Here is a 20,908-nt window from a genome sequence, read left to right as displayed (position 1 = left end):
CTTAATAATGTTGTAAATGTTTATCATTCATGTATAATTCATTGTGGGGGAAAGAAAAGATTTAACCCAGGAAGAACTTCTTCCATTTGTCTGTAATAAAGAATAGAGAACATCTTACCCTCCCCCCTTCCCTGTGTATTCCATACATATATAGCTACATACACACGCACACACCTCTGTTAGTTTAGGAAATTTATAATCAAGATTGACACTTCTTAGGCCTCTCAACTTTCCTTAAATTTCTTCTCTTGAAAATGGGCCAAGAATGAGAATCTCTAGTTTTTCCCCTTATAGAAGAATATTAATAAGGAAGAACTCAGGATAACTTTGTGGCCTATGGAGGAGGTTGGATACCATGCCAGTGAGCTTTGACTTTTCTTGGCTTTCTATTTAATGTGGTCTTTGAAGAAATTTTCATGTGAAAGAGGTCTGTAGGTAACACCACTGATCTATATGTAAACTTTTCAATTGTATGATGGAAAGGATATCTGGTTGTAGAATACATATTAAACTGGATTGCTTTTTGCTTAATCTCTAGGAAGAAAATGAGAAAAGAAGTCACCATAAAGACCACTCAGATAATGAATCTACATCTTCAGATAAGTAAGTCATTTGTAAAGTCCACTTAGTATTTCTGTTTAAAAGGCATGTTTCTAATATTATCTCTCTTTTTAAGTTCTGGGAGGAGAAGGAAAGGACCCTTTAAAACCATAAAGTTTGGGACCAACATTGACCTGTCTGATGACAAAAAGTAAGTCTTCATAGTAGTGTTTCTGTGAACTGATGCAAAGAGGTTTCCTATTAGCAAGACTGAGAATTTTCTACAACTTTCTCTTCTGTTTTGTTCCTTGTCATTTTTCTAAGTTGATATACAAGTTTTAGCCAAATTATTTTTGCTAGGCTTTGTGATTATTTTCTTTGACTTAAAAACTCTTGTACAAATTTTCATCAAGACCTTTCTATATGTAGTTATACAACCATAAAATTATATTTATAATTATATAAAATATATTTATAAAATAGAATTATACAACAATTATAAAAATAGGGAAGTCAGTTTTTTTCTTTTATTTACTTAATAATTTTTACGCTTTTTGTTAGGAAGTTTTCTTTGCAAAATTAAAAAGTTTAAGCATTCCAGGGTTTCCTATGCAAAAGTAAAATATTTATAGATTTGATTATTTTTCTGATTGGAACACAAGATTTTTGAAGAAATGGTTAACTTCTACAAATATTTATAGCATATCTTGATCTGATATGATACTTTATTGCAGGTGGAAGTTGCAGCTACATGAGCTGACTAAACTTCCTGCTTTTGTGCGTGTCGTATCAGCAGGAAATCTTCTAAGCCACGTTGGTCATACCATACTGGGTATGAACACAGTTCAGCTATACATGAGAGTTCCAGGAAGTAGAACACCAGGTAACTTTTATGAACTAACATATTGACACACAAATTGATCAAAATGTGAAACATGAAAAAGAGAACTGGATTCTTTCCATTTATAATGAATGAAACTGAAAGGCTTATTTCTATTACAAGATTTGGCTCTTTAACTGAGCTTAGATTATTAAGATTTTTCCACTTGGTAGTATCTTTTTTGAAATGTAATATCCCTGAAACAATAGCAGTGTAATCTGGAAACACGGTCATTGGAACACTCCTGGGAAAACAAGTCCCTGTGACTTAAAGACTATTTTTGATCCCATCTACTGCAGTGTGATGGTTTTTTCTAAACTTATTTTTACCACAATCACAATAAGAAATATATTTTATATTATGACCTAGTGCACATGTATGTATACAAAAACATTTTCATAGAACAATACATTTTCTAATCTATTCCATTCTATTTCATTTAAAAAAGAAGGTGTAGGTTGCAATCGTCTTATTGGGTTACAATGTATAGTTTACAGCGACACTTGATGTGGAGACATTACTAGACTCACCATAGTATCTAGTCCAGACTTTACCACTAACTAGGCTTGTCACTTTGGCAAGTCACATTTCTTCTCTGGGTCTTTTTTTTTTCTCTCCATTTGTAAAATGAAGTTACATTGGTTTTAGACTTAAAATTCTGTCCGATACTAATGTATCATCTTTTTTGTGCTCCCTTTAATTGACATGAAATTTCACAGGGTGATGTTCAAAATATTTAACAATTAGGATGGGTGTTGGTAATAACGAGTTCAGTTATACCAGTGCCTACAGGCAGCATATCACCCTCCTGTGCTTGTTTGCTACTTGAAGTAGCCATGGTTTGAAGACAGATCGCTTCCTTCTTTATTACCTGCTTATCTAATTGTAGCTAAAAAATTGTTTCAGAATAGGTCTATGCTTGCGTCTGGGTTACGTAGGTCAGTGGTTCCCGGTTCTGGCTGCTCATTAGAATCTTCTGGTAAAGTTTTAAAAAATATATAGTTGACTAATATCTGGAGATTGGGATCCAGGCATCCATATTTTATTTATTTATTTATTTTTGCGGTACACGGGCCTCTCACTGCCGTGGCCTCTCCCGTTGCGGAGCGCAGGCTCAGCGGCCATGGCTCACGGGCCCAGCCGCTCTGCGGCATGTGGGATCTTCCCGGATCGGGGCACGAACCCATGTCCCCAGCATCAGCAGGTGGACGCTCAACCACTGCGCCACCAGGGAAGCCCCAGGCATCCATATTTAAAAAAAAAAAAAAAAGTTCTCCAGAGGATTCTAATGTACAGCCAGGATTAGGCTGTAGTTTTTGTCCTCAGGCCATTGGAAGCCTAATTTTGTGATATTTTATCCATAATTGGATAAAGTGGAAACAGTTCTGGAATAAATGGCAGAAGACCTATCTACTCCCTGCTCTGTCATTTAGATTCCAATGTAAATGCTAAGCAAGTTATTTGAACTCTCTAGAGTTCATTTTTCTTATGCATGTAGTATTGGACTGGTTCTATTAAGATTCATCTCAACCGAAATTTTCTCTCATCAATTTCAATTATTTTATGCAAATAGTATTATCCCCACATCAAAGAATGCCGTTTTTCATTACAGATCAAGGGGAAAGCAAACTTGATAGATCACTTTGTCACTTGTGTCTAGACTGTTGGGGGTATTAGTTTTTCAGAAGTGTCCTATGGAACGTTAAAGAATTCTCTAAAGAATTCCCTTAGGGTAGTGCTGTCCAATAGAAATATAATGCAAGTCACATATATGACTTAAAATTTTATAGTAACATTAATGTAAAAAGAAAGAGGTGAAATTAATTTTAACCCAGATATATCTAAATATTATCATTTTAACATATAATCAGTATAAAAATTATTGGGACTTCCCCCCCTTTTTATATTGTCTTTGAAATCCAGTATGTACTTTGCAGTTGCTGCACATCTCAGTTCATATTACCATATTTCAGGTCGGTTACTGTATTAGACAACTTGGTATTAGAAGAAATGTTAATTAGTTCCATTCAGATTTTAAAAATTATTTTGAATACTTTTTCATGGGGCAAACACTTCGTTCCTGGAGTTACCTAGATAGGTATGTTACCTGCTTTAATGGACTTTATGATCAGTCTATGTTCTAAACTAGAGATGCTCTCAGGCTCTATCCTGAAAGGTTTTTAATAAGATGATGGGGTCCCAACATCTCTAGTTTTAATTAGAGGTAAATTTTATTTGGAGTCCATGCCATGAACAATTCCAGCCATTTACCTGTGGTAAGAGACAGTTGTAAGTATTAAGAGTACTGTCTTCACATCATACTATGATATATAGAAGAGTCAGGGTGTGGTGTGCACAGACAGGGTATGGCAAGAGCAACTACATTTTTCTTTATTGAGGTAAAAGTCACATAACAAAAGTAACCCCTTTGAAGTGTGCAGTTCAGTCACATTTAGTACATTCACTGTGCTGTGTAGCCATCACCTCTGTGTAGTTCCAAGACATTTTCATCAGCCCAAAAGGAAACCCCATACCCATTAAGTAGTCATCCCATTTCCCCCCTTCCTCTCAGCCCCTCGCAACCCCTAGTCTGCTTTCTGGCTGTATAGAGTTACCTGTTCTGGATGTTTCATATGAATGGAATCATACAATATGTTGCCTTTTGTGTCTGGCTTCTTTCACTTAGCATGTTTTTGAGGTTTGTCCATATTGTATCAATGGTTCATTTCTTTTTATGGCCGAATAACATTCCATCGTATGGATATAGAACATTTTTTATCCATTCATCACTTGAGGAGCATTTGGGATGCTTCCACTTTAGCTGTTGTGACTACAGTGTTTCTGTAAACATTCATGTACAAGATTTTGTTCGAATACCTGTTTCCACTTCTTTTGGTTATATACCTAGAATTAGAATTGCTGGGTCATATAGCAATTCTATATTTAACTTTTTGAGGACTTCCAAACTGCTTTCTACAGCAGCTGCAACATTTTACATTCCTGACAGCAGTGTGCAAAGGTTCCAATTTTTCCACATCCTCACCTGCATTGATTATTTTCCATTTTTTTCTTATTATGGCTGACCTAGCAGATATGACATGTTTTTTCATTATGGTTTTGATTTTCATGTGCTTGTTGTCCATTTGTATATCTACTCTGGGGGAAATGAGTGTCAAGTTCTTTCTTCATTTTTTAATTGAGTTGTTTGTCCTTTTGTTGTTGAGTTGCAAGAGTTCTTTATATATTCTGGATATTAATTCTTTATCAGATACATGATTTGCAGTACTTGCTCCCATTTTGTAGGTTATCATTTCACTCTCTTGATTGTGTCCTTTGATGCACTAAAGTTTTAAATTTTGATGAAGTTCAATTTATTCATTTTTCCTTTGGTTGCTTATGCTTTTGGTGTTGTATCTAAGAAACCATTGCCAAATCCAGAGTTGTAAAGATTTGCCTCTATGTTTTCTTCTTAGATTTTTATAGTTCTAGCTCTTACATTTAGATCTTTGATCCATTTTGAGTTAGATTTTTGGGTATGGTATGAGCTAAGGGTCCAACAGTATTCTTTTACATATAGCTATCCTGTTGTCCCAGCACCATTTGTTGGAAAGACTAGTTTTTCCTCTGTTAAATGATCTTGATACCCTTGTTGAAAATCAGTTGACCATAGATGTATGGGTTTATTTCTGGAATCTTGATGTTTTTCCACTGATTTATATCTCTGTCTTAATGTCAATACCACACAGGTTTGATTACTTTACCTCTGAGGTAAGTTTCAAAATTGGAATGTGAGTCTTCAGCTTACGTAGTTATCTTTACTGTGGTCCTTTATCTCTTCATAGGGCTTTGAGTTACTGTCTTATATTCTTTCATTTCAACCTGAAAAACTCTAGCATTTCTTACAGAGCAGATTGACTAGATTCTCTTTTATTTTTGAAGAATAGTTTTGCCAGAGTCTTGGTTAATTTTTTTTTTCCTTTCAGCAATTTAAATGTGTTAAGCCATTGCTTTCTGGCCTCCATGGTTTCTGATATGAAACCAGCTATTTTATTGATGATCCATATATATGACAGTCACTTCTCTTTTCCTTCTTGCTAGATTTTCTTTGCGTTTCTACAGCTTGATTATTAATGTGTCTTAGTGTGGATCTTTTTGAGTTTATCTTTCCTAGAGTTCCTTGAGCTTCTTGGATATGTAGATTCATGTCATTTGTCAAATTTGGGAAGTTTTTGACCATCATTTCTTCAAATATCCTTACTGCCCTTTTCTCTTCTTCCTCTGGGACTCCCACAGTGCATATGTTAGCATATTTGATGATGTCGCACAGGTCTCTTAGGGTCTGTGAATTTTTTTTCATTGTTTGCTTTCTTCTCCCCAGAATGTATAGTTTCATTTGACCTATCTGTAAGTTTGCTGATTCTTTCTTTAGCCTGTTCACATCTGCTGTTGAGAAGCCCACTAGTGAATTCATTTCATTTATTATATTTTCCAGCTTCATTTATTTCCTTCCTTATTATGATTTCTGTCTCTTCATTGATAATCTGTTTGTTGAGATATCATTCTCCTTGTTCTTTTTTTTCAATTTATTTTTTCGGCTGCGTTGGGTCTCCGTTGCTTTGTGCAGGCTTTCTCTAGTTGTGGTGAGTGGGGGCTACTCTTTGTTGCAGCGCGCAGGCTTCTCATTGCGGTGGCTTCTCTTGCTGCAGAGCACGGGCTCTAGGTGCGCGGTCTTCAGTAGTTGTGACGCACGGGCTTAGTTGCTCCGCAGCATGTGGGATCTTCCCGGACCAGGGCTCGAACACATGTCCCCTGCATTGGCAGGTGGATTCTTAACCACTGCACCACCAGGGAAGTCCCTCTTTTTGTTCTTTTACATGGTTTTCTTTAGCTCTTTACACATATTTTAAGATAGTTGATATAAAGTGTTTGCCTAGTAAGTCCAGTGTCTGTGCCTTTTCAGGAATAGCTTTTGTTAATTTCTTTCTTTCTTTTTTTTCCCTTTTCTTTTGGTGACGGAACAATACTTTCTTGTTACTTTACATGCCTCGTGATTTTTTGTTGAAAACTGACTTCAAGTATTTGAGTATATTCTCTGTAGGATGTAGTCATGTAGTCTCTGAAGTCTTTGTACCTTTAGCATAGTGCTCTGCTAGTGTTTTGACATTTTGAATATTATGATGCAGCAGTTACAGAAATCAGATTCTCCTCTCTAAGATTTGTTGTTGTTGCTTGCTGTGGGCTATAGTCATCTCTTTGTTTAGTGACTTTCCACACTATTTTCTTTTTTCTGTTATACATATACGTATATCTGCTCTTTTTTAGATTGTTTTCTCATATAGGCCATTACAGAGTATTGAGTAGAGTTACACAGTAGTTACTAGTTATCCTTGTTAGTTACCTATTTTATATATAGTATTCACACTATTTTTGCAAAGACTGTATTCCTTGTCGTGTGTGGGCACTGAAGTCTCCTTTCTGTTAATTATCTCAGCCATGATATGACAGGGATTTCTTTAAATGCCTGGTGGCCAAAAAAGGAAAGCAGAGTGGGAAAAAGAAAAAAGAATTCTCTAGGTCTTTGCAGATTGCCTCCATGTTATTTATTTATTTATTTATTTATTTATTTTACTTTGGCTGCGCCAGGTCTTCATCGTGGCACTCGAGATCTTTTAGTCGTGGCATGCGGCTTCATAGTTGTGGCACATGGGCTTCTTAGTTGCGGCATGCGAACTCTTAGTTGCAGCATATGCATGTGGGATCTAGTTCCTGGACCAGGGATCAAACCCGGGGACCCTGCATTGGGAGTGCAGAGTCTTACCCACTGGACCACCAGGGAAGTCCCGATTGCCTCCATTTTGAGTCACTCCTTCTATACTTAGCCGTGCTGCTTACAACTCTACGTTAGCTTTTACTTCCTTGCTTGCACTGAGCCCAAAGGTCAGCGAGAGGTTAGTTTATGGTCTTCTTAGGTTTTTTTCTGAGCATACCTCTTGCCCTGCGTATGCGTTTGGCTTCTAAATTCTACAGTATACACAGGGACTTTTCAAAGCCTTTATTCCCCTAAAATTTCACTCCCCAGCTTTTCCTTCCAAGCCTTTGGCATGTCTATTGTTTGCCCCAACTGGTTATTTTGTTTGTTTTGTTTTTGTCCTTGGTGGTATCAGCTTGTTCTTTAGTCTTACAGTGTTTTGGGGGGGCTCCTCCTCCATTGAAATGCTTTGCCCTGATAGAGTACTGAGGTAGGTGAAACAAAGAGAAGTCCCTTCTGTCAGTCTTTTGGAGAAACTGCAGCGTACACAAAACAGAAGAACACAGTTCTTTGGGAACAAGATTACTCTGCTCCCTCCAGAACCAGGGACACTCACACTAGCAATACAAACTACTCTTTTAAGTCCACTGCCACACCGGTGGTGGAGGTAGAGATAAGGTAGGTTACATAAAGATCTCCTACTGTGTTTAAGTCACTTTTTCTTTTTGTCAGTTGCTTGGTTGCTATAAATCTTTGACTTATTGTCCAGATTTCTGGTAAGGTTGCTTCTGACAGTTTTCACTAGATTTTTGTGTGTGTGTGTGTTTGTGTGTGTGTTTCTGGCGAGTTCCCCCAAAGTTCCCTGCTCTGCCATCTTTGTTCATACCACTCCTGCAGCTACATTTTGAAAATTAGACTTCCTGCCTCTTTACTGATGTCCTAATACTACTTGTGAGAAATGGGGATTAGTTCACAAGTAAGAAGTGGTAACAATATCAATCAATAATAGCTAATATTTATTACATACCATGTATTAGGCACTATTAGAAGCAGTCCTTACTTCATTGATCCTCAAAACAACCCATTGACTTATCAGAATCATTATCATCAAATCTTACAGGAAACTGAGTCAGAGGTTTAGAAACTTGCCCAGGTTCACATAATGACTAAGCCAAGGAACCTGGCTTCAAAACCTAAGCTTTTAACCATGATTTAGGTTGTCTTCCACAGAAGCTCCTACTGAATAAGTTAGGAGTTGACCAAACTCAGCTCTAAAACTAGACTTGACACAAAAATGCTATACAGATAAACTATTGAATACCACTGGAGCATTCTCTGTTGAACATTTCCAAGGTTCCATTTCTAAAGACACATTTTTCTATAGAATTTATTGTCTGCTGATTGCTTTTTTCTTTTCACATTTCAGGTCATCAAGAAAATAACAATTTCTGTTCAGTTAACATAAATATTGGTCCAGGTGACTGTGAATGGTTTGTTGTTCCTGAAGGTTACTGGGGTGTTCTGAATGACTTCTGTGAAAAGTAGGTTTCCAAACTGAATTTTCTTTAAACATAATTATTCAAAAATAGTAACTGTAAAGGGCAGCTTACTAAGCTGGATATCCTAATGCATGTAACCAGTTTTCACTTACCATTCAGCAGAAAATTCATATAAAATGATTTGATTAGAAACCTATTATTTTGTGTTATTGGGAATACTTTAAGAAAGATGCCTTGAAACCGCTTCATGTAGTAGTAAGAGTCTTGAATTTAGGGGGTAGAAAGTTGAGTTGTTTACTGGGTTCATTAAACAACTGATGTGTAAATACTTGTTCATGTGAAAGATCTGTATTCCAAGAAAAATTGTTCTACTATAAGTGGTTTTAGAAGTGGAAGGAATTCTGTAATTGAGTACCCTTATAGGTGGTTAATAACACAAGCTTGAACGTATTACTCTTTGCTATATCACCATGATATAAATTCTTTTTAAAACTACATTGACAACTTTTCCTATAAAGGAATTTTATAAAATTTAAACAGCAGCTTCAGATTTTGTTTCTAGAATTCAAAGAATTCACATAGTGGAAATGTTCCTTTCCTTATGATCCTAGAAACTGTTCGTTTAATTATCTTGTGTTAAAGGGTACCTTGGAATTGTTTTCATTGATTTAAATTTAATTATTTGTCTTATTGTGTTTTAAAAAAATACTCCATTACTTAAGAACGTGGTATTTTTTCCATTAAAAATTGGAAAATTATTATGGTTAAACACATAAATTATACATACATTCGGTGTTATTCCCCCTCAGCGCAGTAAGATAAAGAGAGGAAAAAACCACCAAAAACATTTACATGTGAGAGACTTTGAAAACTAATTATACACATATTCCACATACTAATTTATAATATTTAAATTTTGGGTTAAAAGATCATTGCCATAAATATCTTGATTTAGTATGAAGTGTAAATATAGTTGCAAAAACAACTATAATAATCCAAAATTGCTTTATATACAAGCAAAAGATAATCACCTTTTATTGTCTATACTATCTAATGTATAGGTTTCCTTTAATCTAAGAAAGCTCAAGATGTGGAATTTTAAAGTTTCAAATGCTGTGATGAAATAACCTGATCTACTTTAATCTATACTGGACCAGCAATCTAGTGGTAGCAGAGAAAGAACTGTGTCATGTAGGAAATCTCTGTTGTGCTGCAGGAATATTTTTATTTCTTAAACTTTGAGATAGTAGTATATTATTGCATCTGCAGTACAGTGATCCTTGCTCATTATTTCTGAGTAGGGATTGACTATTGTTAGGATTTAGTTTTCTTTCCTATCTGAATAGAGAGGTAACCTGAGAATAAAGAATAATTAGAATAGGCAAATAATGTCTAAAAAGCTTGAACATGTGGATAATAAAAAAAAAAGTCTGAAGGGTTAGGTAAATTTAACTAAGTTGCAGAAATAGCACTTGCTACCTCTGCATTTCAGTGTAATTTTGTTTCACATAAGGATACTTCCTTTGATATTAACTGATTTGACCATGTCTGTTGAGTTTGTTTTATGACTTTAGATAATATCTGTCATGAAATAACCATTCACTTGACTATATGATAAAGAGGATGCTTGATTTTTTTTTTTTTTTTGTAAGTTTGATTTTTTGTTTTTTCACCTTAGCTATTGATTATTAGGTGGTCTTACTTGGTTGCTTGCCTGCTTTTGGTTAGAAAGTTTTTTCTAATTTTATAACAACACATGGGTTAAGCAGGACTAGGATTTGTGTTTATAACCATATTTGGCTTTATAGGCAAGTTTTTCTGCACTGTATGTAGTTTAAAAAATACTTCGTATCATGTCATGATGACGTAGAATAAGAAGCCAGATTTTAAAGGAAAAGCTTAGTAATATTATCTTTAGAATGTTTCCAAAGTATCAGTGGTGGTGGTGGTGATGATGATGATTGTTATTTATGCATGTATGTTTATTTTTGATGAAGTTTTTTTTCACCTGCATAGTTTCAGTCAACTAGTCATCAAAACTGTACAGAGACTGATGTGCTGCTCCCTTTCCTGCTTAAGATTCAAAACAACAGTACAGAACATTTCTGTTTTCTAGTCTGCTTTTCCTCAGACATTGAACTTATATCTGCCATGGCATTCCTGTTTATGGATTTAGATGACTTGATGCCAGCTCCACCTTCCATTTACCTGTTAGAGATTTCTAAATGTGCCAAGGAGAAGGGTTTGATCAAAATAGTCTGTAGTTAAATGAAATTAAAGGTTAATATATATAAGTGTTACTTAAAAGTAGCTTTTGATTTCATTTGGATCTTTGAAAAATCAGTGGAAGGTAGTAATACTGATCTTTGGATTAGTCATCTACTACCTAACTGTAACTTCACTCACTTTACATACTGCAGTTTCTTATTGCATAAGCAGAAAGTTTCAAGTGCAATGAATGAGCATATTTTTAAAAACTTTTGATAATGTCTTTCAGTCTTATAATGAGCTTATTAAAGTACTTGATCCATTTGTAATATTTTTTCTTATTCCAGAAATAATTTGAATTTCCTAATGGGTTCTTGGTGGCCCAACCTTGAAGATCTTTATGAAGCAAATGTTCCAGTGTATAGGTTTATTCAGCGACCTGGAGATTTGGTCTGGATAAATGCAGGCACTGTGCATTGGGTTCAGGCTATTGGCTGGTGCAACAACATTGCTTGGAATGTTGGTCCACTTACAGGTATTTTAAAGAATATGCTTTCAAAAAAAAAAAAACTAACTAAAATCTTTAGTTTATAAAGGATTCTATCTGATGGGTTTATTCTTTTTTTTCTTGGAATATAACTCACTAAAAATTGGAGGAAGAATGTCTCCTTGAGTAAAATTTTAATTTGTAGTACAAGATACTAAGTTAACAAATAGAAATCCAAGACTGTAGATCTCAGCAAATAACAAATTTATGTCGTTATATACAAGAGGTACTTTTAATAATTTTTAGAGTGCTTGGTTTTTAAAGGAAACCCTTTATGGGAGAAAGCAAAGTACAAATTTCATTCTTTGAAATTTTTCTTTTATCTGGTATGTCATATGAATAGCCCTGTTATGTCAAAATCTGTTTGAATTATGCCTGCCTTCAGGCAGTAGATATTTAAGATTAAGAATATGGCCTCTGGAGCCAGAAAGACCTGGATTAGGACCAGGACCTGGCTTTTGCAACTTTGGGCAAGTTATATAACCTCTCTGGGCCTCAATTTCTTCATCTGTATAATGGAAATGATAAAATTAATAAGGTAATGGTAAAGATTAAGTGGTATAATGTATCGAAATATCTCAGAACAAATGCGTGGCACAGAGTTATAGTAAGCACTCTTTACATGATCGCTACTATTATTATTACCACAATTATCAAAAAAACATTAAAAATATTTTTGTAATGTTTTGAGATTTTCAGAATTGGTGTTGATGATGTCACCTGAGAAGGTGATAATGGTTATCTTCATATCTTTGGTACTTTGGGTTGCTTTATAACTGTTTTTTTTTTCCTAGCCTGCCAGTATAAATTGGCAGTGGAACGGTACGAATGGAACAAATTGCAAAGTGTGAAGTCAATAGTACCCATGGTTCATCTTTCCTGGAATATGGCACGAAATATCAAGGTCTCAGATCCAAAGCTTTTTGAAATGATTAAGTAAGTGCTTTCTAAAACTGCTGTAGTCCCTCTCTTTTTGGGGAGTGTTAACTATTCAGTACTTTTCCCCCCCATAGACTTATGTTGACATCAAAACAAAATGGTCCAGATGTCTAGCAAAATGTAATATAAGAGAATCCACATGTTAAAAGTATTTTTCCCTTCCCCATAGTCAGTACACTATGGTACAAAGAGGAACAAAGGCACAAATAATTCTAAACCAGCAGATTCACAAACAGACCTGTGCTGAACCACTCAGTTCCTAGGAGAACTTTAGTTTTAATATTGAAAGACTGCACTTAGTATCAGGGCGAGGGAATGGCATCACAAAAATATTTTCTGGTACAGAGAAATTAGCATTTAATATAGGGATTTGACTTAAACGTTAATTTTAAAATTTTTAATTAAATCATCCATCTTGTAATTGTCCCTTTTCTTACCTGCTTTAAACACTTAATTCAAGTTATTTGAATACATATACCCCAGTAACCTTCTCATTTATTGTCACAGTTTCTATCCTAGCTATTTTTATAAATCTATTTAGAAGTAATATTTTCAAACAGTGCTATATAGCAGTGTTTCCCTAAACTGTGTTTTCTGCCAGTATTACATCTAACCCCAAAAGGTGGGGAATTCTGGTCAAAGAAATATGGGAAATGATGGATTATATAAAGTTCAACAAGTCCTTTATTTTCTAATTTTTTGTAAAATGTGTTAGAGACTGTAAAGTTGGTATTTTTTGTGTGGGGGAGAAGGGTTATAATGTATTGTATTTCCCAAACGTATTTGTTTGACCAGTATCTTTGAAGAATTGATCTCAAAAACTCATTTTGAAATACACTGCTTTATACTCACTGATAAAATAAGTTTGTCTTCATTTTAGTTAAAATAGTACTTACCTTAAGTATTTTTCCTACAGCTATATTAATTTGGTCAGCATGTGTTGTTTTCAAACTACTGTCTTTTGAAAGGAATCCTAACTTATTAAAGTGATTTCAAACCTAAATCTAAAATTTTATTCAAACAAAAATTGTGGGGTCAAGGTAACATGCCTGTGGATTATCTTATTCCTTTATCATTTGCACTAGTTTTTCTAGTCCTGGGCAGAAGTGGTAGGGGGAGACAAAAGGTAACAAAAAGCAAATCATAGCAGGTGATGTACAAATCCTTTAAAAAGTTGGATCTTAGGTACCATACTCTATAAATGTAATTGGTAATGGGGTTATCCTGTTATATCTCAGATTGGTCTTTTGCTCTGAATATTAAGTTCAGGGTTACTTTTGGGAGAAAAAATTACGTAAAGTCACTGAAGATATTTAGTAAGTTGGAAATAAGCATAAACTAGAGGCTGGTTCAGATCACCTGACGGTAAAGGAATGGTACAGTATAGAAACTATTTATATGTAACAGCTATGAAGACTGAAAGCGACTCATTACGTTTTGGATAGGTTAGGATTTTGTAATCGGAAAGGATTTTAGAGGTCATTTAGTCAGGACTTCTGCAGTAATCCCTTCTATAACATCTATAATTTGTGGGCATCCAGCAACTTCTTGAACATTCTCATTACCTCACTATAATTCTTGAAAGGTCTTTACAAATTGGCCTATAATCTACTTGTCATTTGGTCCCAATTCCCTAAATATATTTGGGATTTAGATCAAATCCCATTCAGCAAGTGTTTGAGAACCAACTCTATACCAAACACTATTCTAGGCTCTAAGGATAGACATAGCAGTGTATAAGTTAAAATCCCAGACCCCAGAGGACTTAAATTCTAGTGGAGCAAGACAGACCTCCAGACAGTTGAATAAATTACTGATAAATAATATGACTAAGAGAAAATAGATAATATTTGGGGGGTGAGGGTGAGAGTGCTGCTTTTTCTAAAAGGGTCAGGGAAGGTGTCTGGGAAGATGAGTTTTGTGTTTAGACCTGAATAATGAGATGGAGTCAACCATGCAGAGATCTAGGGGTACACCATTTCAGGCCCAGGAAGCAAGTGAAGACTGAATTGGGAACAACTTTGGCATGTTTATAGGGCAAAAAGGCCAGTATGACTATGGCAGAATGAGAGAGAGGGGGTAACAATAAGCTCAATGAACTGACCAGGAACCAGATTGTGCATGGACTTTTAGAACATGGTAAGTTTATAAATCAATTCAGGGTGTTACAGGTTACCATTAGAGGATTTTAAGCAGGAGAGGGATGGGTTCTGATTTAAACTTTAAGAAAATGAATCTGGTTGCTTTGTAGAGAACGGATTCCAAGGGGCAAGTTTAGAAGTGTGTGTAGGGGGTCAGTTAGAAGGCAGTTGCAACAGGATAGACCATCCTGGACAGACATTAACCCAAGGGGGTAGAAAGAGGGATTAAAGTAGGGGCTGTGGTAGAGCTAGAAGCTCACGGCACTTGCTCACAGATTGGATATTGGGGGAAGAGGGAAAAAGGAATCAGAGAAAAGATTATTGTCATATTCTCTTCTTCCTGTCTGGTCTTCGGTAATTTAAACATCTGACCTCTATCATCTTTTCATCCCGCTCACCCCCATCATCCTTGTCGTCCTTCTAGACTCCTTCCAGTTTATCATTGTCCCTCTTAATATTTGAAATGTTGAGCATTGACACTTGCATTATCTTTATCTTAAGGTTGCCTTGTGTTAAAACTGGATACACATAATTTGAATTTTTTTTTTTTTTTTTTTTTTGCGGTACGCGCGCCTCTCACTGTTGTGACCTCTCCCATTGCGGAGCACAGGCTCCAGACGCGCAGGCCCAGCGGCCATGGCTCACGGGCCCAGCTGCTCCGCGGCATGTGGGATCTTCCCGGACCGGGGCACAAACCCGTGTCCCCTGCATGGGCAGGCGGACTCTCAACCACTGCGCCACCAGGGAAGCCCTTGAATATTTTTTGACTTAAAATTACTGGTGGTACTGTTGTTCCTCATACCTTCCTTACATTTTTTTAGCCTAAGTAAATGCACTTACATACTTAACCTTATTCCATTTTTACTCTGTGCTACAAAATGTCCGATCATTTGAATCTTGATTATATTCTTCATTATATTAAGAATTATGTTCCCAGCCTGAGTTGTCACGAGATATGATAAGCAAGCTCTGTTTGTCATCATGCAGACTGAAAATGTTAACCATAAATCCAGACCCCTGGGCCTTACTCTATAAACTTCCTTTTTAAAATATAGTCATTCATCTATTACTGAAAGTATACTTTTCACCAGCCAACATTGCTCTCTTTCTTTTGTTTGTACTTTCTTTCATTTAATGAATATTTGCTGACTGTATACAAGGCTCTGAGCTAGGCACTGAGAGGGTATGTATATGTGTATATGGCATAGTTCCTATCTTGAAGTAAAAGTTAGTGCATACAAATAAATAGATTGAAAGAAATACAACAGACCCACTCAATTCTTTCCAGCCCCACGGAGTCAGAGAAGTCTGTGTATTTTGGGGAGCAGATATTTTGTATGAAGGGTAAAGATGTGGAGGCAGGGAGAGGAGAGAGGTATAGCACCTAAAGCCAACTTAAGACCAGACTCTTGCACCATCAGAAAGATTCCCAAGTTCATCCATAAAACAATAGTATATATACATACCATGTCTCCTTCAGTCCAACACAGTCATGTTTCCCTTCAGTGAGGGAATAAATCCCTTTTCTTCAGTAGAGCTCCAGACAAAATATTCAACTTAAGTGGAGAGGCCCTGTTGCACTAACTACTAAAATCATACTCAGCATGGTAAGCTGCTTACATTATGAGTGGCTCAGGGGAAGTCTGGCTGCCTAGAGGAACGGTAAATGCATACTTGCCTCAGATCATCTTCTCTTCCACCTGCTCTCATTTTCTCCCTAATACCTCCTCTTTGCCCTCCCTTCTGACTTCCTTCCCTACTGTGTATTTGCACGAACTTAAATGTATTATATGATGCGGCTCTACTGTATATATGTTGACAACAGTTGGTGGTATATTCTGGCTTGAGTGTGCTCACACACAATGTGTGTGATGAGTAGTAGAATAAGATATAGTTGTAAAAGTTCTTAGTGGCAGATCACGTGTTGTGTGCCCAACTTAAGTTTATTCTGTTGGAGAGCTTTTGGTAGGTTTTTAACTAATACGATCTAATTTGAGTTTCATAAAGATGTTTCCAGCAGTTAAATAGATAGAATTAGCTTCTGGATAATAAGATAAAGAAGTGAATCAAAGATACTTTGGGTTTTCAAGTCTGAGTTCTAGATGGTTTAGTAATGTTAGTTAATAAACTGAGCTTGGTCCTTAGCCAGGCACTGAGCAAAGTGCTTCCCAGACTATCTCAGGTATGCCTCTCAGCATCCCATGGTCACCCATTTGGTTAGAGTGAGATTTAAGCCCATATCTGTCTTATGTAAAAGCCACTTGGATATATCTGTGGCATGGGGCTTCATTTTGAAACAGTGGCAGGTTTGAGGAGCCAGTAAAATAGTTGTATAGAGCTGTTTATTAGAAGCTGTAGTAAATGCAGGATTCCAGAGAGCAAAGTCAGAGCTGACTGACTAGGGGATCTTTTACCTAGTGGTTCGTGATTGCCTTGAGAGGAAGAGGAGGGGGGAGTTGGGGACAGAACTTGGGGGAATACTTCTATTTAAGAAAAGCAAATAGGTGAACTAGATAAAGGTCAGAAGACAACACAGAGAATATATTGTTACAGAAATAGAGAGGGAGTCTTTTTCCACAAGCTTAGTTTCGCTTTAAAACTGTTATATCCACATCATTGCTTTGGTCCTCAAGTCTAATATTCTGCCAACAAGGGAAGTGGTATTTGTTCTGGCTTGTGAGCTATACCAATTCTTAAGAAATGGTTCTCTCTTGCAGTTCCTTCCCTCTGCTTTGAGTCATTTTCTTCATCTCCTTCCTGTTCACTCCACCATCCACAGCAATTTGACTTTCTGTATGCTCCTGTCTCTTCTCCTGCTGAGGTCACCAGTGACAACCAACTATTCTAAATGTACAAAGGCACAGATGTAAACTTTCTTTAAAATCCCCATGTCTACCTCCAGTCTGACCCCCACTTACCTTGTCAGTCATTTCTCCATTTCTTTTAGATGTGTGCTTGAATTTTCTATTTTTATCACTTTATTTGGTATTTTAAACCGTCTTTAATATGACCTGCAGTTTTTACACACCCTCCCTTTTTCTTTGAATTATCTTTCAGTAAAGCATTAATTCACTATACATTGAGCGTCTGAATTGTAGGCTATTTAAAAAAATAATCATCATCATCTAGACCTAACAAGTGAATGGAGAAGATTTGCAAAGATAGTCTCTTCCTTAACTTTCTCCCTGGATTATTGCTTTTTTTTTTTTTTTTTTTAAGGAATTTTGCCTTTTTTCTTTTTTTTTTCAAATTGTTTTAATTTATTTATTTGTTTATTTATTTATTTATGGCTGTGTTGACTCCTCGTTTCTGTGCGAGGGCTTTCTCTAGGTGCCGGGAGCGGGGGCCACTCTTCATCGCGGTGCGCGGGCCTCTTACTATCGCGGCCTCTCTTGTTGCGGAGCGCACGCTCCAGACGCGCAGGCTCAGTAATTGTGGCTCACGGGGCTAGTTGCTCCGCGGCATGTGGGAACTTCCCAGACCAGGACTCGAACCCGTGTCCCCTGCATCGGCAGGCAGATTCTCAACCACTGCGCCACCAGGGAAGCCCTATTGCTTTTTTTTAGTTCTTAAAATACTGTGAATTTACAATGTGTGACTTTTAGGTTTTCGTGGTTAAATGGTTAGTCTGCCCAACCATAAAGAATCTAAGCAAAATTTACTTTGTGCCTTCTTATCCAGTCATTCACTCGGCTCTACCCAGTTCTTTTCATTCTTTTATTTGTTTAATCTACATTATGAACTGAGTTGGAACTCAGGTATAGTGCTAGGTGACAGAAGGATCTGATCACTTCTCAGGCTGCTTAAAATAAATGGGGAAATAGTCAAAACGTTCAAACACATGATCTTTGCTTTAATGATGGAGATACTGTTTTAAAAAAAAAAAATGGGAGAGCATAGGGGAAAGTGCTTCTGAGAGAGGGGAACATTTAGGAAAGGCTTCATAGAAGTAGTACTACAGCTTCATAGTCCTTTATCCTAAACCCCTTAGGCCAAATGTGTTTTGGTATTCAGAATTCTTTGGATTTAGAAAGGTAAAACAGTACATCTATTTTACCCTCCCACCAGAGTTTGTGGCAGTGTGCTAGCATCAAACACATTAAAATTTCTGCAGTAAAACATATAAATAGTCACTCTGATGAGCTAAGTGAAAACTATAAAAAGCCCCAGGTCAAGTTTCAACACCAATGAGTTTATGCAAAATTTATGAAAAATTTGTGGGACTGTAAGAGGTTATGAACTGTATTTGCACTGAGTGATTAATAATGGGACATGATGTTCTCTCCTGTTGTCACCTACTAATCCCTTATTATCATTTTGAGAATGAATTACCTGTGGTTATTTTAAAAAGTCATCACCACTCTTGTTTTTTTCTTTGCACTTTTAAATTCAAGTTGGGTCTTTTAGAGCCCTACAATTCCATAAAGTCCTTTATCTGAGTAAGTCATTTAGTAAATCTCAAAATTCCTACATTCTAGCTATTTTTCTAAAATACACTAATCTTCATACTCTCCTTCACATTCTTCCAGATGTCTCCTACATTGGCATGAGTCGATATCATTCAAGGAATATTCATTATCTTGATTACTTCTTTTCAAATTTCAGTGAACTTGACTTGAAAAGTTCACAGCCTAACTCCTTAGGAACATTTTAGTGGAAGCTCAGTGCATAACTTCTCTTTTGGTTTCCTTTCACTGTTCAAATGAACATAAACTTTTTTCCACATACCCCATATGCTGCAAGTAAGCTTAGTTTCTCCTTCTTTAGACTAAACTTTCAAATGTCTCTCAGGATTAAGCCCTGCTTATTCATTTATATCAGCTGAAGAGTATAGATTTAAACTTCTGTTGCTAAAAATTTCAAGTAGACTTCACATTGGCAGCAGCTGCTAATGAGAAGCCTTTAGAAAAAATTTTTAATAATGATCAAATTTGCATGCTAGATAACTTGACAGCAAGATGAGGTGCTAAATGGAGGGCAGAAGTTTTAGAGGCATATTAATTAGAAGGTAGTTGCTACATTTCAGACAAAAGGAAAGACAAAGGATAGAAAAAATAGGCATATTGATTAATTGGGTGGTAGAGGTGAGAGGGGAATCAGTATTGCTGGGGCTTTGTCTTGGGCCATGCAGTGGGATATTTGTGCTTATTGATGAAACTGGGAGTAAAGGAAGAAAAGAGGAAATGGGTTAGATATAGGACATGATGATTACCAGATTGGCTGGCTTTAGACTCGTAGAACTTGAATTCCTTTTACGATGTTTCAGTGGGAATCTCTTTAAAGTAATCAGATGGATATGTGGTTCTATTGTTTAGAGAAGAGTCTGAGATACACATTTGTATCTCTCAGCTGGCTGATAGGTAATCCCTGCTAAGGTGTTAGCTGTTGAGTTTTCTGAACCATTAGCCATTCTTAAAGTAGAGCAGTGCCCACACAAAGAAATGAATTAAGGAAGACAATAAATGTAAAGCTACTGTTCTCTTCTTTAGTTCACTGAACTGTGACTGTTTTTCCATGTTAATATATCTTATTATCCTTTAAAACATATTAAATTTGCCTGTAACACATTACTGCATGCCCCCTCCCAAACTTATACTTTTTCTTCCAACCTTTTCTTTTGAAACTTTTTTATTCTACAAAAAAAAGCTGAAAGAATAGTACAGTCAGTACCTAGATAACTTCATCTGGAGTCATCAGATAAGTTTTTGCCACATTTCCCTATCAGTCTCTATATTCACATGCTTGCGCACATACTTTTTTGGCTGAGTTATATGAAAAAGTAATTTGCAGATGTTATGACATGTCACCCCAGATAGTTCAACCTGTATCTCTTAAGAGTAAGGATATTTATTCTCACATAACCACAGTACCATTTACCATACATAAGAAATATGGAGTTCAATAGTAATCAGCTAATACATAGTCTACATTTAGATTTCCCAACTACCCAGAATGTCTTTAGCTCTCCCCCCTCCCACCCCCATCCAAATTGAATCAAGGTTCACATTGAATTCAGTATGTAGTCATTGTGTCTTTAGTCTCTTTTAAATCTATGAGAGTCTTTTCTCGTGATTTTTATTTTAAAGAGAGCAGACCTTTGTGTTGTATAGAGTTCCATATTTTGGATATGTTTTCTCATAATTTTATTCGGGTTATACATTTTTGAGAGTAACTGTTGATGGCGTTTACCTTTGGTAAACCCGTGTCCCACTCCAGTATAAACTCTGTTATAGATACTTTCATTAGTGAGTCCTGAGTGAATGAAGTTTTAAGTAGGCAGTTTAAAACTTAAAGTTAAGAGTGGGGAGATTATTGCTGTTTTTTTCCATCTTCATCATAATATACAGTTTTTACCCTTTGATTTTAATTTTAAACTAGTTGATTGAGAGCTAAGAGAAACCCTCA

General features: G+C 36.2%; 1 protein-coding gene across 3 annotated transcripts in view; it reads left to right on the top strand.

Annotated features, from left to right (window-relative positions):
- KDM6A (lysine demethylase 6A) overlaps positions 1-20,908 on the top strand; it is a 210,006-nt gene that overhangs the window by 176,161 nt on the left and 12,937 nt on the right. For all 3 annotated transcript variants that reach the window (XM_060002295.1, XM_060002296.1, XM_060002297.1), the window contains 6 exons: positions 539-603; positions 677-751; positions 1,275-1,423; positions 8,596-8,710; positions 11,224-11,411; positions 12,218-12,359. In XM_060002295.1, coding sequence (XP_059858278.1) covers positions 539-603; positions 677-751; positions 1,275-1,423; positions 8,596-8,710; positions 11,224-11,411; positions 12,218-12,359 — 734 coding nt within the window. The remainder of the gene's footprint in view (positions 1-538; positions 604-676; positions 752-1,274; positions 1,424-8,595; positions 8,711-11,223; positions 11,412-12,217; positions 12,360-20,908) is intronic.

This window comes from Delphinus delphis, chromosome X (genome assembly GCF_949987515.2).
Source record: "Delphinus delphis chromosome X, mDelDel1.2, whole genome shotgun sequence".
Taxonomy (NCBI): Eukaryota; Metazoa; Chordata; class Mammalia; order Artiodactyla; family Delphinidae; genus Delphinus; species Delphinus delphis.
The sequence above is the reverse complement of the archived record's forward strand: the minus strand, read 5'-3'. Positions and strand labels throughout refer to the sequence as shown.